Source organism: Ipomoea nil, unplaced genomic scaffold (genome assembly GCF_001879475.1).
Source record: "Ipomoea nil cultivar Tokyo-kokei standard unplaced genomic scaffold, Asagao_1.1 scaffold0681, whole genome shotgun sequence".
In the NCBI taxonomy this organism is placed as follows: domain Eukaryota; kingdom Viridiplantae; phylum Streptophyta; class Magnoliopsida; order Solanales; family Convolvulaceae; genus Ipomoea; species Ipomoea nil.
Genome location: NW_017617109.1, coordinates 915,242 through 930,533, shown reverse-complemented (window position 1 = coordinate 930,533; position 15,292 = coordinate 915,242). Strand labels below are relative to the sequence as shown.

Sequence of the window (15,292 nt, the reverse complement as noted above, 5' to 3'; positions counted from 1 at the left end):
ATCAACAGTGTAGAGCAGAGTTAGATAGATAATCTCGCTTGGCATGGGGACCAGGCCCTGCGTTGTCAGAACTCCAAAAATGAGATTAGGATACGACAATCATACCTTTTGTTCCCTCAGATGAATCAAGGTGAGGAAATGATAGAAGATCCACTTCCCCAGATCAATGGTCACTTTGGTGCCAATTCGGAATAGTAGAGCAGCTAGTTGCTTGCCAACCGTATGAAAATGAGCAGAAGGTAGCCAATTGTGTAAGGCAATACGGTGCAGAATAACATATCTGGAGGTGAGCTTCGAGCTAGACAGAGTATCAACATCACCTGTAGGCCATATAGGAGTCTGACCACCAGTGAGGGTCCTTGCAACTAAATCCCAATCCGTAATCTCGTCCTCATCAACAGCTTTCAGACCATAATACTCATTAATCACGTCCGGACCAAAAACATACCATTTTCCTCTGATGAAAATCTGCATGCACCGAGTCCCCGTAAGATTTTCAATTTCTTCATTCAGATTACAGTAGAACTCGTAGGTCAGCAGCTTGGAGTAAGGGCAAATAGAAGTGATAGTCTTCAGGAGGCCAACTTCACTGTGCAAGGGCAGAATGTCACAGACAGAATTCAACTGATTCTCATCAACCGATCGCTGAACAATAAGTTCCCGTCGAACCATCGTAGACCATTTTGCTTGAGCTGTAGCAGAAACAAACTGAGGTTTGTAAATCGATGTGTCAGGGTTGTCCGAAGCAGCTTGGACATCAGGCATAACACTCCTTCCTCTCGACCTTGTAGTTGGTTTCATCTTTCTGGTAGATGTGTTGGTGACCGTAGCAGGTGCCTTGTTTTTGACAGACGATCGCAGAGTTTTGAAAACCTGTTGAACAGGTTGATCACTTTTAGCCTTGATGGTTTCAGCAGACCGTCTCATTTTCTCAGGTTGAACTGTATCAAGATTATCATCACCTGTCTCAATGGTGACTCTCTCAGGAATACCTTTGTGCTTCGATGTTCTTGTCTCTCTGGATGGAGAATGATCGGTTGGACTTGGTTAAACCGAGTGACTTGTTTCAGACACAGGAGCAGACGAGGAGCCAAGAAGATTGGAGACTTCTCGAATCTTGAAAGAGGTCGAGTCTGGATGTGCTGTTGCTTCCACAGTAAGGGGTACAGACAACTAAGCTTGAGGACCATAAACTTCAGCCAGTATCTTCTCATCATCACTGTCATGCTGTACAGGAGGATCATCAGGGTGAATGACTTTATAAGGTTCTGGTACAGAAGCAGATGGCAAACCGGCAAAGTGACGGATGTGGTCAAGGCTCTCAACCATAGGGTTTGAAGTATAAACAGGAATTCCATCAATTTGATCAGAGGAACGAGGGCTTGAGAGTCTGGCAGCCTCAATTTCAGTCGACACCTTAGGAGAAACATCTACCGGGCAAACTTCAACCGGTGACTTAGCAGCATCAGAGATGGGTAAAACAGGAATAGCAGATCGTGCAATATCAGCAGAGTACACAACTAGACTCAACTTGTCCACCTTATCATCAGAATCACTGTTATGGACAACTTTTGCAGACTCCAAATTTTCAAAAGATACACGAGGAGGATCATCAGACACAGAGGATTTCTCAGACAAAAAGACATTCTCATTATCTGATTGAGAAACAGGCAGAGCAGATTCAATAGCATCAAATATTAAATCATCAGGCTTATCAGGAGATATCTCAATAGGGGTTTCAGAAGTATTAGACCTGTTACGAAGAATCTCGATACAGTGTGTGGCTTCTTTCTGTGCAGCTTGAAGAGAGAGAGGTTGAGCCGCTATCCGTCGACGCGAGATTTCTTCGGATTCCAGAGCCCTTTGGGCAAAATATTGGAGGAAAGCCCCAGCACGGTTACCATCTTCAGGCTCAGGAGTGGTCGCAGGGCTAACATCATCACTCGCTTCGGAGGCCAACATCAAGAAGTCGCTTGTATCTTCGTCGGACCAATCCGCATAGAACTTCGGGTAATCTGAGAGCACTGTGACCACGATTTCATCGCGGAGATCAGGGTCAAGCTTCAACTTCTTTTTCATAGCGAGTTGGATAAGAGTTTTGACATGCTTCATGGCTGTCTCTGGTGAATGAACTTTCCTTCCCAGCTTTATGATAATATTTCTCACTGCATCCGCCATTGTTGTGTGACACAATGGTATAGCTCCTTTTTAGGGATTAAACGGATGATTTGAATTTTGAAAGAGGCGAATTAAATTTTGGTAACCAAGGTTAAGACAATATCTTAACATAAACAGAAGAGAGATTAAAAAGGAAGTCAAATATGTAATTTTGACCGTGAATGTGACCACCATACACTCTCCTTCTGTGTCATCATCCTGCCTTATTGATCAATCCTGCGGATTCCCAGAGCAGATCTAAGAATCTCAAACCGATTTGCGTCTAGAGGCTTAGTCAGTATGTCAGCCAATTGCTTATCTGTTTGAATATATTCCAATTTTATCTCCTTTGACTCTACCAAGTCTTTGATATAGTGATGCCTTATATCAATATGCTTCGTTCTGGAGTGTTGAACTGGGTTCTTTGAAATATTTATTGCACTGACATTGTCACAGTAGAGAGTCATAGTCCTTTGTGTTAGACCATAATCTAGAAGCATTTGCTTCATCCAGACTAACTGAGTGCAACATCCTCCGGCTGCTATATATTCTGCCTCTGCAGTACTTAGAGAGATAGAATTCTGCATCTTGCTTAGCCATGAGACTAAATTTTTTCCAATAAAGAAGCATCCACCTGATGTACTTTTTCTGTCATCTATGTTACCTGCCCAGTCAGCATCACAATATGCACTTAGACAGAGTTCACTGTCCTTGGAGTACCATAACCCATACTGAATTGTGCCCTTGATGTATTTCAAGATCCGTATAGCAGCTATCAAATGTGACTCTTTGGGATCGGATTGATATCTTGCACACATCCCAACACTGAACATAATATCTGGTCGACTTGCAGTCAGATATAGCAAACTTCCAATTAGGCTTCGATAGACTGTGTTATCAACTGATGCGCCAGTATCATCTTTTGACACCTTTGTTGAAGTGGAGATAGGGGTTCTGGGAGTTTTACATGACTCCAGATCGAATTTTTTGACCAAATTTTTTACATATTTTTCTTGTGAGATAAAGTAGCATTCAATACTCTGTTTGACTTGAAGTCCTAAGAAATAAGTCAGTTGACCTACCATGGACATTTCAAATTCTTCCTTCATAACCTTCACTAAGTCATCAGTATATTTCAGTAGAGTTGATCCGAAGACAATATCATCTACATAAATCTGAGCTATAGTCACATGACTTCCAGTAGTTTTAACAAACAAGGTCTTGTCAACACTCCCTCGGCTATACCCGTGATGTAGTAGACATTGTGTCAGACGTTCGTACCATGCCCTTGGAGCTTGTTTAAGCCCATAGAGAGCTTTTCTAAGCTTATAGACATACGTCGGATGAACTGGTTCTTCAAAACCTTTAGGTTGTGCTACATAAATATCTTCATGCAGATACCCGTTCAGAAATGCTGTCTTAACATCCATCTGAAATAGTGTGAAACCCAGAATACATGCAACTGCCAATAGAATTCTGATTGACTCTAATCTTGCAATCGGAGCAAACGTTTCATCATAGTCAATACCCTCAATTTGTGTATATCCTTGAGCAACCAACCGAGCTTTGTTTCTTGCAATATTTCCAGCTTCATCAGTTTTATTTTTGAAGATCCACTTTGTTCCGATTATGTTAACACGGTCAGGCCTTGGTACAAGATCCCACACATGATTGCGGTCAAACTGATGTAGCTCCTCCTGCATAGCCTTAATCCATATATCATCGTGCAAGGCTTCCTTCACATTCTTTGGTTCTATTTTTGAGGTGTAGCAGGAAAGTCCGACTTCTGGTGTTCATTCCATCTGATGGATTGCCAATGATGTTGTCTAGTGGATGATTTTTCTGTGTTCTGGTGGGCTTATTCTTACCATCACCATCCGATAGAAAGTTCTCATGTTCTGGGCTTTCTTTATCTTCGTCTGATGAGTCATGTGTGTCAGGCAGTTGGTTTTGTGAGCTGTTTCTAATGACTCACTGATAGGAAGGTCTGTCTCTGGATCAATCACTGATGTTTCTTCTTATTCTCCTGGGTTATCATCGATAACAACGTTCACTGATTCCATAACTGATTGAGTTCGTTTGTTGTAAACTCTATAAGCACGACTGTTTAGAGAGTATCCAAGAAAGATGCCCTCATCACTCTTGGGTTCAAACTTCCCCTTTGTTCCCTATCAATTAGAACATAGCATCTTGTGCCAAACACATGGAAGTACTTCAGATTCGGCTTCTTCCATTTTCCATATCTCATATAGTGTCTTAGTCGTGCCTGGTCTGAGATAGAATCTATTCACTGTATGACATGCTGTGTGCACTGCTTCAGCCCAGAAACGTTGTGGTAGATGCGATGCGTGCAACATCACTCTGGCCATTTCCTACAAAGTCCTATTCTTTCTTTCCACTACACCATTCTGTTGTGCTGTTCTGGGAGCCGAGAACTCATGAGCTATTCCATTTTCAGAGTAGAAATCTGAGTATAAGGAATTTTCAAACTCTTTCCCATGATCACTTCTCAGTCTTTGAATTTGTATGATGGACTCGTCCTTTTCTTTTTGTACTCTTGTGCATAGAGTCTTGAACGCATTGAATGCCTCAGATTTTTCTCTCAGAAAGTATACCCAGCTGAAACGAGAGAAGTCATCTACACACACAAAGATGTATTTCTTTCTGCCAATGCTTTTAGACTGAGTTGGTCCCATGAGGTCTATATGGACCAGTTCTAGACATCTCTCAGTAGTGATCACTTTTACTGCTTTGTGAGGAGCCCTTATTTGCTTTCCAATGGCACATGCACCACAAACTCCTTCATGTTCTATTTTGAGCTTAGGTATCCCACGAACAGCATCTAATTTGATCATTTTTTTCCATATCTCTGAAGTTTATGTGACCCAATCGTCGATGCCACGGTTTTGATTCGTCTGTTGTAGAATGTAGACATGCTGTTTCATTAGTCAGAACATAACAGTTGTCAGAGGATCGTGTTCCTTCCATCACCACTTGATCTGCTTTATCACGGACTCTGCAGTAGTCACGATTGAAGCACACATTCCAATTTTGATCACATAGCTGACTGATGCTAATAAGATTTGCCTTCAGACCACTGACTAGGAGAACTTCGTCCAGATGAGGCAATCCTGGTACATTTAGAATACATTTTCCCACTATCTTTCATTTTTGTCCGTCGCCATATGTTACTGACCCACTATTAGGTTGAACAGCCATGAGACACTTGACATTCCTAGTCATATGTCTGGAACACCCATTGTCAAAGTACCATATTGCCTCAGTCATAGAAGCAGTCAGAACCACTGTGGGATAGCATATTACTTCTGATTTCCTGACCCAAACCTGTTTTGTGAAGGGGGTAATAAACTTATTCTGATATTTCTCCTTCCTCTGATCTCTATAGAAGAAATAACATTCAGGTCGGGTGTGACCTTTTGTTTGACAGTAGTGACAGGTGGGTACGTATTGTCTAACTTTTACAAATTTAGTCTTGAACTTTGAGTAATGAGATAGAAATTTTACTTTGCCAGTTTCAGTTTCAGCATTCTGGGTGTGCATAATTCCTTTCTGCTTTATCTGTACTGATCGTGATGTCTGACCTTGTTCATAACTGTGGACTGATTTACCAACTGATGTACCTTCTTTGATAAACACTGGCACTGTCTTTGAGGACTCACCACGTTCAAAACCGAGTCCCTTTTTATCATTGGGGTTTCGGCCAGAATCCAGGATTTTGTCTAAGGTAGAAGTGGTATCCATCATCTTGATGTTCTTCTTTAGATCTTCCAGCTCTTTTATCAATTTTCCCTCTCGCGATCTTATCTGAGTAATAAGATCTTCTTTTGTGACAAGTTCAGTGTTTAGTTTCTTCAGGAGATCATCTCGCTGCTTCAGGTCTTCATTCAGACTCTTGTTGACTTTCACTAGTTGTTCCCAACTTCCAACTAGTTTGGCAAATTCCAGTTCCAATTGTGTATGTCTCTCTTCAAAGTCATCTAATGATATGTATGATTCTTCATCGGTATCATTCTATTCTGATTGGTTTTCTGTTGCCGTGAAGAAGGCCACGAAGTTTCCCACATTATCATCAGACTAGACATTTTCTGAATCATCTTCATCATCACTTAGGGTCGCCACTGACATAGTTTTCTTTCTTTTGAGATAGGTTGCACATTCAGATTGTATATGTCCGAATCCTTCACACTCTCGACATTGCACTGATCGGTTTAGAGGTCAAACTGTGTCAGTTGGATTATTCTTGCTTTGTCTTGTTCGGCCACTCTGAGACTGATTGTTCTGCGAGAATGAGGGCGTTTCTGTTTTCTGATATGAGGATTTACCACTTTTGTATTGTGTCCTGTTAGGTTGTCCTTGACTCCTTCGGTTGATGCCTTTCAATATTTTCTTAAAGTTCTTTGTTAGCAGGGCCAAAGCTTCGTCATCTATTTCATCTGTGTCAGATTCTCGATCAGCTTCAGCAACAAAAGCTACTGACTTGCCCTTTTTGCTGGCTACAGGTTCGTCATCAGCTAGAACTTCAAGCTCATAAGTATGTAAACTTCCCATAAGTTCTCCCACAGGCTTCTTTTCCCAACCTGAGTGTTCCTGAATTGCAGTCACCTTCATTCTGAAACGTTTGGGAAGAGATTGAAGAATCTTTTTGACCACTTTTTCATCAGTAAAAGGTTCACCAAGAACAGAAGCCCTGTTCATCAAATTCTGAACTCGACTGTGAAAGGTTGAAATTGTTTCCTCTTCACTCATCCTGAGAGATTCAAACTCTGACAGAACCAGCTGAAGTTTTGACTGCTTGACATCACTGGTACCTTCATATCTGGTTTCAAGGGTGTCCCATACTCGTTTTGCTTCTTGTATCCCGGTGACAAGAGTAAAGACAGATTCATGCAGAGATCCTACAATAGAACTCAACGCCTTATTGTTTAGATCTGAGGATGTCATTTCTTCCTCAGTCCATGTATCAATAGGTTTGGCCTCAGCAGTTCCATCAGCATTCTGGATTGTTGGAGGACTCCATCCAGTGAGGACAGTACGATATACTCTGGTACCTTGTGCCTGAAGGTAAATCTCCATCCGTGCCTTCGAGAAGGAATAGTTGTGACCATCCAATTCTGGTGACTTCATACTAGCATCCATCCTGAACCAAAAGATACCCAGACAAAACACACGCGCCGAAGGCAGACAAACGCCCAACAGACCACACGAAAAAACAGCTTCTTAAAGAGAGAATAATGCAAAAAAAAAAAAAAAAAAAAAAAAAAAAAAACTTCCCGTAAGGATCAAGTCATTGTATAGACTTAAAAGCTCTGATACCACATGTAATTTTTCATTCCCTCATATTAAGATGATTATTATATATAAGCAACTGATATATTAAACTGACTGATGTGAAGATGTGTATTGTCAGTCAGATCGATAGATTGGCAATTAGTTTGTCAAGGAAAAACTAAAGCAAATAATAACAACACACATACGATGTTTACGCAGTTCGATATAGTGTGTATCTACATCTGGGGGACGATCACCGAGGTGTCCAATCCACTAACTCATAATCCAATGTACAAAGGTAGAGAAACAAGAATCTCACCCAAGTGCCCCACACAAGGTACGTACCCAGTCTACAAAGGTTTAGTGGATTGTTGAAGACGGAGAACCACGCATGCAGAAGTCCAATGAAATCCCTTCGGTTTGAGAGCTAACTCTGATGCAGTCCGCTTCAATGACGCAATCCCACGTTGTTCCCACAACTGAGTGATCTTCGCGTCCTTTCGTTTAAGCAACAATAGTTCTTCTCAAGTTCTTCAACATAATCACCAAGAACATATATTCTTGAGAAGAGGCATAATCAAAGATGTGATCTTCTGTATAGTCAAGAGTACTTTTTGTCTTCATAAAACGTAACCCTAATTCATAACCGAATGGGGGTACTTATACTTCCTTAGAAAAGCCACTCTCCAAAAATATCTTTGAATGTAGATGGTAGGACGATTTGTGAAGAATGCAATCTTAGAGATTCGGTCCATACCTTCCAAAACAGATCCGCTAATTTTCTTTCCAAAAGTCTTCAAACCGCGTTCAGAGTTTTCTGGAAACTTCTTCCTTTATCGGATCTTCAGTGTCAGTGCGTCTGTTGATATCTCTGATCAATCAGTCTTCTGTAGCAGCAAACAGACACCAAACTAAACCCTATCTTAGTTTGCCATAATAATATTGCCAATCATATGTTGGGGTTTTATGGAGAAAACAAAACACTAACAATAATAATAATAATAATAATAATAATAATAATAATAATAATAATAATAATTTTATTATTATTATTATTATTATTATTATTATTATTATTATTATTATTATTATTATTATTATTATTATTATTATTATTATTATTAAAAAATTCACAATTGAAAATTTAAAGTCCTTATTAGTAGAATTCTAATACACATACTTTTATTTTACTCGTTATATTTTATCATACAAATTGTTAATTAGTTTAGAGTGATCATATTTCTCTCTGTTCTCTTTTTTTTTTTTTTTTTCGTTTTTCCTTCTAGCAAATCAATTATAGCCAAATGGTGAGAGGTTATATTTTTGGGAGTATATATTATGTTTTCCATATTCATAACAGCATCATAAATAGTAAAAAAAAATTAAAATATTAAAATATTAAAATATTAACTAATACTCCATAGTATATTAATTGACTTCTACACAAATCTATATGATAAAATTATATATGCTAGTGATAACAAGTGAGAATATTATTATGCACAAAAATAATATTTCCTAAAAATAGAAACAGTTGTACATAATATTACTTTTTTTTTTTTTGAGAATACTATCAACTCTATTACCGTGTAAAAGTCAATACCCACAACTAGGGTTTGATACTGTAATCTTTTTTTTTTTTTTTAAGGAAAGCCATAGAGGTGTCAAGCTTGGTGTACATAATATTACTTATTTAACAAAATTATTCAGTTACAAAATTAAACCTATGTCTTTTATTTTCATTAGACAGCACGCAATATTAGTTTTAAAAGAAAATTGTATATTAAGTAACAGAATTTCTGAGCTAGTAGCATTCAAAAAAAAGTAATAGAATTTCTGAATGTCAAGATCCAGGCAAGTGCGCTGCTGTAATACATTTTAATTACTATTTTTTATACTTAGATATTTTCATTTTTAATTTGTTTAGTGTGTGTAAAATGGGCAAGTCTTGTATAAGATCATTTCACGGATCCTTATCCGTAAGATACATCATGTCAAGCTAAGATTGAAATATAATATTTATGTTGAGTAATATAATATTAATCAGGAATAAGTGATTTGCTCCTTATAAAGGAAATGTAATACTTTTAAGAAAAAATATAATATTTTTAAATGAAAATGTAATATTTAATGATTGAACAGTTATGTATGAGAAAAAATGTAGTAATAATCATGAATAAATTGATTGATTGTTACTTATAAAAGGAAATTTAATATTTATGATGAAAAATATGATACTGATGAAAAATGTAATTAAAATATAATATTAAAGATTAAAAAATTATTTATAAAGAAAATTATAATACTAATAAAAAATGTGTAATAATTATTTTTTTTTTTTTTTAAAAAGCCGACTAGTCTCACATATCATCAATTATACTGTGGACCGCGATCCATAAAGATTTGTGGACCATGGTCCAAAATGGCAGACACTATAGTGTATTTTAAATTGACACAGTCTTACGTATTATTTTTATTATATTATCAAATGAAACTACAATTGAATTGAGATGAAACTGTAGTTGTGTTGAAATGAAACTGCAGTGTATACAAAATGAAACTGAATAACAATTTCACATATTAGAGTTATATTGTCCAGCAAAATTGTAGTTATATTAAAATGATATCATAGTTGTGTTGAAATGAAACTGCAGTGTATATTTAATGTCTGGATCATAATGCATTGTGCACTGTGGTCCTAAGTATAATTTGCCTCTCACATATCCTAATAAGAAATTTTGCCTAGTAAAATATATTGAATATGAAGGACACAGCAGCATTTTAGCATGAGGCATCAGATTGATCTCCACCACATGTCCACATACATAACTTAATTCTGTATGAGTAGATATTTTCATTTTTGAAAAATTTGTTTTACTGCCCTTAAGATACATTGAATCTGGACACATCCATTTTGTTCCCTATAAAATCCCAGCCCAGGCAACTCAGCTACTCAACCAGATATCTTAATTTTCCCCTATTATTATCAGTAGCTCAGACCATTTCTATATGGCTCCAACCATTGCTGTGCCCTCCGTGAAGGCAAAAGAGATCCAACGGCGTAAAACTCCGGCGGCGGTGGAGGAGGAGGTGTTGAGGAAGAGGAACGAGGAACTGGAGAAGGAGTTGAGGAGGAGCCTAGAGAGAGAAGAGACGATGAGGCGAGAGTTGCAGAGGACGTGGGAGCGGTTGACGGTGGCGGAGGAGGCGGAGGAGCGGCTGTGCTCCCAGCTGGGGGAGGCGGAGGCGGAGGCTGTTGAACAGGCTCGGGCATACCAGGCTAGGGTTACATCGTTGATGGATCAGCTCTCCGCCGCACAGACAGGGCCGGTCCTATCATTTTATAGGCTCGGGGCGTAGGAACACAAATGGGCCCTACATAAAATTAATATATATTTGCATAACTACATAAAAAGTATATTAATTACAAATAACTTGAAATAAGATATACAAGTTTTTAACAATTTTGCATATAGAGTAATAATATTGAAAACAACTCTAGATGTGTTGGTTAGTTATAAATGAATTTCCTTTGTTGGCTTAAAAAAATTACAAAATATTCAATAATTGCATATGTGACTTCATAAATAAAGAATTCTAATTTATAAAAGTAGATAAAAAATTTAAAACCAAATAAACTTATAGACAATCACATTGTTATTATAATAAAAAATAAAGTAATTATTAATCAAAATTATAAAACACAACTTACAAATAAGAGTAAAACATGAAATCTTAATTATTGATGCAATAAATAAAAAACACTTTAACATTCAAAAAAAAATAAAAATAAAAAACACTTTAAAAGTGAGAAATGATATTCATAACAAAATATGAAACATGATTAATTAGATAAAATAGTTCGAATAGAAAACACATTATAAATCATGCATATTCTCTATTGGTATCATATTTATAAATATTTTTTTTTAGTTAGTTAGATCAATTTCAAGTCTTTTTTAGATTAATTTGAATAGAATGATGTATAATAGAACTTCTAAACAACATTGATTAGATAATTCATAAAAAAATAAATTATCTTTTAAAATAATTTCATAACTAAAACACAAAATATATTACATATACATAAATCATTATAAGGTTCACAAAATAACACATGTTCTAAATATTAGTAAATTACTCAAATAGAAATAGATTCAAAACTTGTTTTAAATCACAAAACAATCTATATTATAAATCTCACTATTATAAATATAAAAATATAAAAAAGTCACATAGTTACAACTCAAAAAATACGATTAGAAATAGAAATAAATTCTATACGTACTATATAATATTCCTAAATTCATCTTCAAAAGAGTAGTGAAGGAAAGTTAAATTGTATATATTATAATTTTAATACTATATATAATATAATATCCCTAAATTGGTCTTGGTGAAAAGCTTTAAAGTTAATAACAATAATAATATTAATATATATATATATATATCAAGCCATGGGAATTCGACCCCTGGACATCAACATTAAGGTCCACAGCTCCAACCACCAAAGCTACGTTAACTTCATTTGACCGGAATGTATATAAATTACTTATCTAATCATCATAGTATATATATAAGGAGCGGTGAACTAAGGTGGGCCCCTTTCAAGTGTGGGCCCTGGGCAAGGGCCCAGCTCACCCTTGCTCAGGGCCGGGCCTGCACACAGATGCTTCTCCATTCTGTGTCTCTTCCTAGATGATCCAAGGACTTACTCTTTCTATCTCATTTTATTTGTCATACATATTAGTAATCAGTATTTTTAAATTTGACTTTTTATATTTAATAGTACTAATTTCTAAATATATATAAGTGACCACCGGAAACAATCGTCATCAAATTTTATAATATATGTTGAAGACGATCAAATACAAAATATATATATGCAAACTTCCATTGAGAAGGTGACGGGACCGCTGGAAAGTATCATACAAAGAAAGAAAATGAATGGAAAACCATTTTAGAATTTGACGTAGAAATGGTGTTCCTAACAATGTAACCTTTGACTTGAAAGCTCCTTGCCATTGAATTTACTTTTCATATTTGTGTATATAATAAGTTTAGTAAATGGTGAATGGTTGACTGTACGAAACTTTTGTCCCCGAGCTTACATCAAATCGGAAATATAAATATAAATCAAATGTCTAAATACATAATGACACCGGGGCATACCCCTGAAAACAAAAACACAAATACGAACTAGACACAAGTAAACTAAGCCTAACTAGTACACCATGATGTCTCACACATGCACAAATACGAACTAGACACAAGTAAACTAAGCCTAACTAGGACTCAAACCCTAGCCAAATGCCCATGCATGCCCATTTTACCACTGCACCGTACTCAACCTTTAGAACTATAGCTCACAAGATAATGTATGAAGTGTAGTAGCAAAACGTCCTCAAGCGGGGGGAGAATAAAGAAAACCCTCCACCATATGAGAGACTCAAACACACGCCAATCAACTCATAATCAAGCTCTCAACCCGTCTAGCCACGGAGTCTACCTTGCTCAAATTATGTACCAGAAACATACTTAAACCATACCGCCAAGAACCGGGTCTGCCCACATTTAGCGTGTTGACCCGGTCTCATCAGTCAAACTCCATGCACATGCACCTTCCATCATCAGCGGAGATCAAGAACGCGTCTTGCTTCTAATTCCCACAAAATCCGGTAGATACCATGCATAACCAGTCACCTCCCAAAACGGCAATAGCGTGTTACCATCCGGAGACCACCGACGGTCAACGCCGGACAAATCCCCGGAGCTCCGCTGCCACCCACCGACAAGACACCGGCCGGCGACTGGAGAACCGCCGGTGACATAGTTTCCGCCGGAAAACCGACCAAACTACTAGAAACTACGAACAACACTGAACACAAACCCACCTCTCTCCGGAAGCACCGGAAAATCTTCAGACCATCGCCGGAAAAAACCACAAAGCCATCCCTAACGCCAGACCCCATCCAGATCAATTCCACCACCCCTTCCCTCACCCAAACGCGGACGGCAACACTCCAAAAAGGCCGGAAAAAACAAGGATCATTGGACCGAGGGTGGAATCATCCAAACCATCTCCAATACAATCCAACTCCAGTCACCAACTCAGAGCATCAAAAACCACATACAAGGATCAAGCATGAAGAGGCGAACTCACCGGGAGTGATACTAGCGCCGGAAACCTGAGAAATACCTTCGTTCAAGGGTGGTGATACAGTCAGCGAACTCACCCCTTGAACCCCCGTAAATCGGAACAAACGACTTGAAAGAGACCACCGCTGGAGCAGTTGCCGGCTTGCACAAGTCGCCAAAGGGGGTTGGGGTAAAGAACGCCATCGCAAAGCCACCGGAAAAGCCACACTACTGTTGTCGCCGGAACTCCTCTGACCATCGCCTTCTTATAATCGCCGGAAAAGAACCGCTGCTTCCCCTCACCTCCATATTCCAGAAGGCCGTCAGAGACCCCAAAGAAACGGAGGCAGACAGGTCGCCACCGAGCAACTAGCCGCCATCAAGAGAACATCTCACCTTCGTGACCGCATCTCTTGAACACGCCGGTTACCGGATCTTCTTTTCGTCGACGAACCAAACAACGCCACCGCCAAAGGATATTGTTATTTACGTAAAATCCAACGGAAGTGGTCAACGCCGGTAGTCTCCCTATCCTTTACGAAAACGCCAAACCATCAACAGTACCGTAGTGAAGAAATTCGAACAAACCGGAGAAATCTAGATTATGAACAGTGTTGTAACTCTTGGACAAAACAAAGAAACGACAAATCTTAATCAAACTTTGTGAACAAAATTAAAAAATCTGTGAAACCACAAGTTTAATCCACTAGGCAGAAACAAAATTAAACTCAGATTGAAATCAAAGTTAATCCGTATCGTTCCAATAGAAGAAACCGGCGGACAGAACTCACAAAGACATTGGCACTCTAGAGAGAAGTCAGAGAGACTTCTCTCTAGAGAGAGAAACACTCTAGTCCCGGAGCTTACATGAAATGGTGATTGGTTGAGTGTTGAGACAAATTAATTAACCTTATCCAAATAGCACAACTCTAACTATATCTTTTACAACTAGTATACATCGATCATAACCATATTATCAAATAATATACATTTAATACATAAATAATGTAGTTTTAGTATATTTACTAAAAATATATATTATATTCAGAGAAAATACATTATTCAAGTACTGAAAATATATTATTTTATATAATACATATTCAATATATAAATAATGTATTTTTAATATATTAAAAATATAATTTTTGTTGTGGTGGACTCTTGTTCACACAATAATTTGCCACTATACATTGTCACGCCGGCATTTATGTGATTTGCATTCTCTCAACATCATCAATACTGTATACTTCCATGCCAATAATATAAATCAATACTGTATATTAGCATAGCTTGAGATGGTAGTTTAGATGGTAAATAAGCTTTCTTGTGGGAGAGCATTTTGGGATAACTTAGGTTCGATTCTCACAAGCAACCGATTCCATGTTTGCTAAATTAATGATAGTTGTTTGATGTAATTTCTTTTCTCAAAAACTTAATTGAAAAAGTTGATTTGAACATCTTTTTGAATTTTAACATTTTGGAGTTATAAAAAATTGATTAACCAAACACTTATATTGATTTTTAAACCAAGTCAAACAACTAATAGTGGTAAAATAAGCCAAAATTGGCTAATAAGCTAACTATATATTTTATCAAACAAGGCCCTTATCTAGATTGGACCAATTGAAGTATAGTTGGATTGCACATTTATTTTTAATACTAGTATTTTCTATGTGTGATGTGTAAAAATCGATGTCCAATATTAATA

At 37.5% G+C, this 15,292-nt stretch overlaps 2 protein-coding genes across 2 annotated transcripts; one reads left to right on the top strand and one right to left on the bottom strand.

The window, feature by feature from the left end:
• Positions 1-4,529: 4,529 nt before the first annotated feature.
• LOC109175046 lies at positions 4,530-7,314 on the bottom strand. The gene is made up of 4 exons (XM_019324304.1): positions 6,501-7,314; positions 5,683-6,155; positions 5,354-5,502; positions 4,530-4,776 (listed from the first exon to the last, which is right to left on the bottom strand). Exons 1-4 carry the CDS (start codon positions 7,312-7,314, stop codon positions 4,530-4,532), a joined length of 1,683 nt encoding a protein of 560 aa, XP_019179849.1.
• Positions 7,315-10,361: 3,047 nt separating this feature from the next.
• On the top strand, positions 10,362-10,814 carry LOC109175054 (protein RESPONSE TO LOW SULFUR 3-like). Its single transcript, XM_019324309.1, has one exon. The coding sequence runs from the start codon at positions 10,456-10,458 to the stop codon at positions 10,804-10,806; it is 351 nt and encodes a 116-aa protein (XP_019179854.1). The 5' UTR covers positions 10,362-10,455; the 3' UTR covers positions 10,807-10,814.
• The last annotated feature ends 4,478 nt before the right edge of the window (positions 10,815-15,292 follow it).

Excerpts from the sequence above, each read along its gene's own strand:
- LOC109175046 (XM_019324304.1), bottom strand. The coding sequence starts at position 7,314 with ATGGATGCTAGTATGAAGTCACCAGAATTGGATGGTCACAACTATTCC. Across the intron at positions 6,156-6,500 it reads CAGGACACAATACAAAAGTG|ATGACTTTGAAGAGAGACAT; the intron begins GTAAATCCTCAT and ends ACATATCATTAG. Across the intron at positions 4,777-5,353 it reads GCTGTTCAACCTAATAGTGG|CTGGGTATACTTTCTGAGAG; the intron begins GTCAGTAACATA and ends CTCTCGTTTCAG.
- LOC109175054 (XM_019324309.1), top strand. The coding sequence starts at position 10,456 with ATGGCTCCAACCATTGCTGTGCCCTCCGTGAAGGCAAAAGAGATCCAA.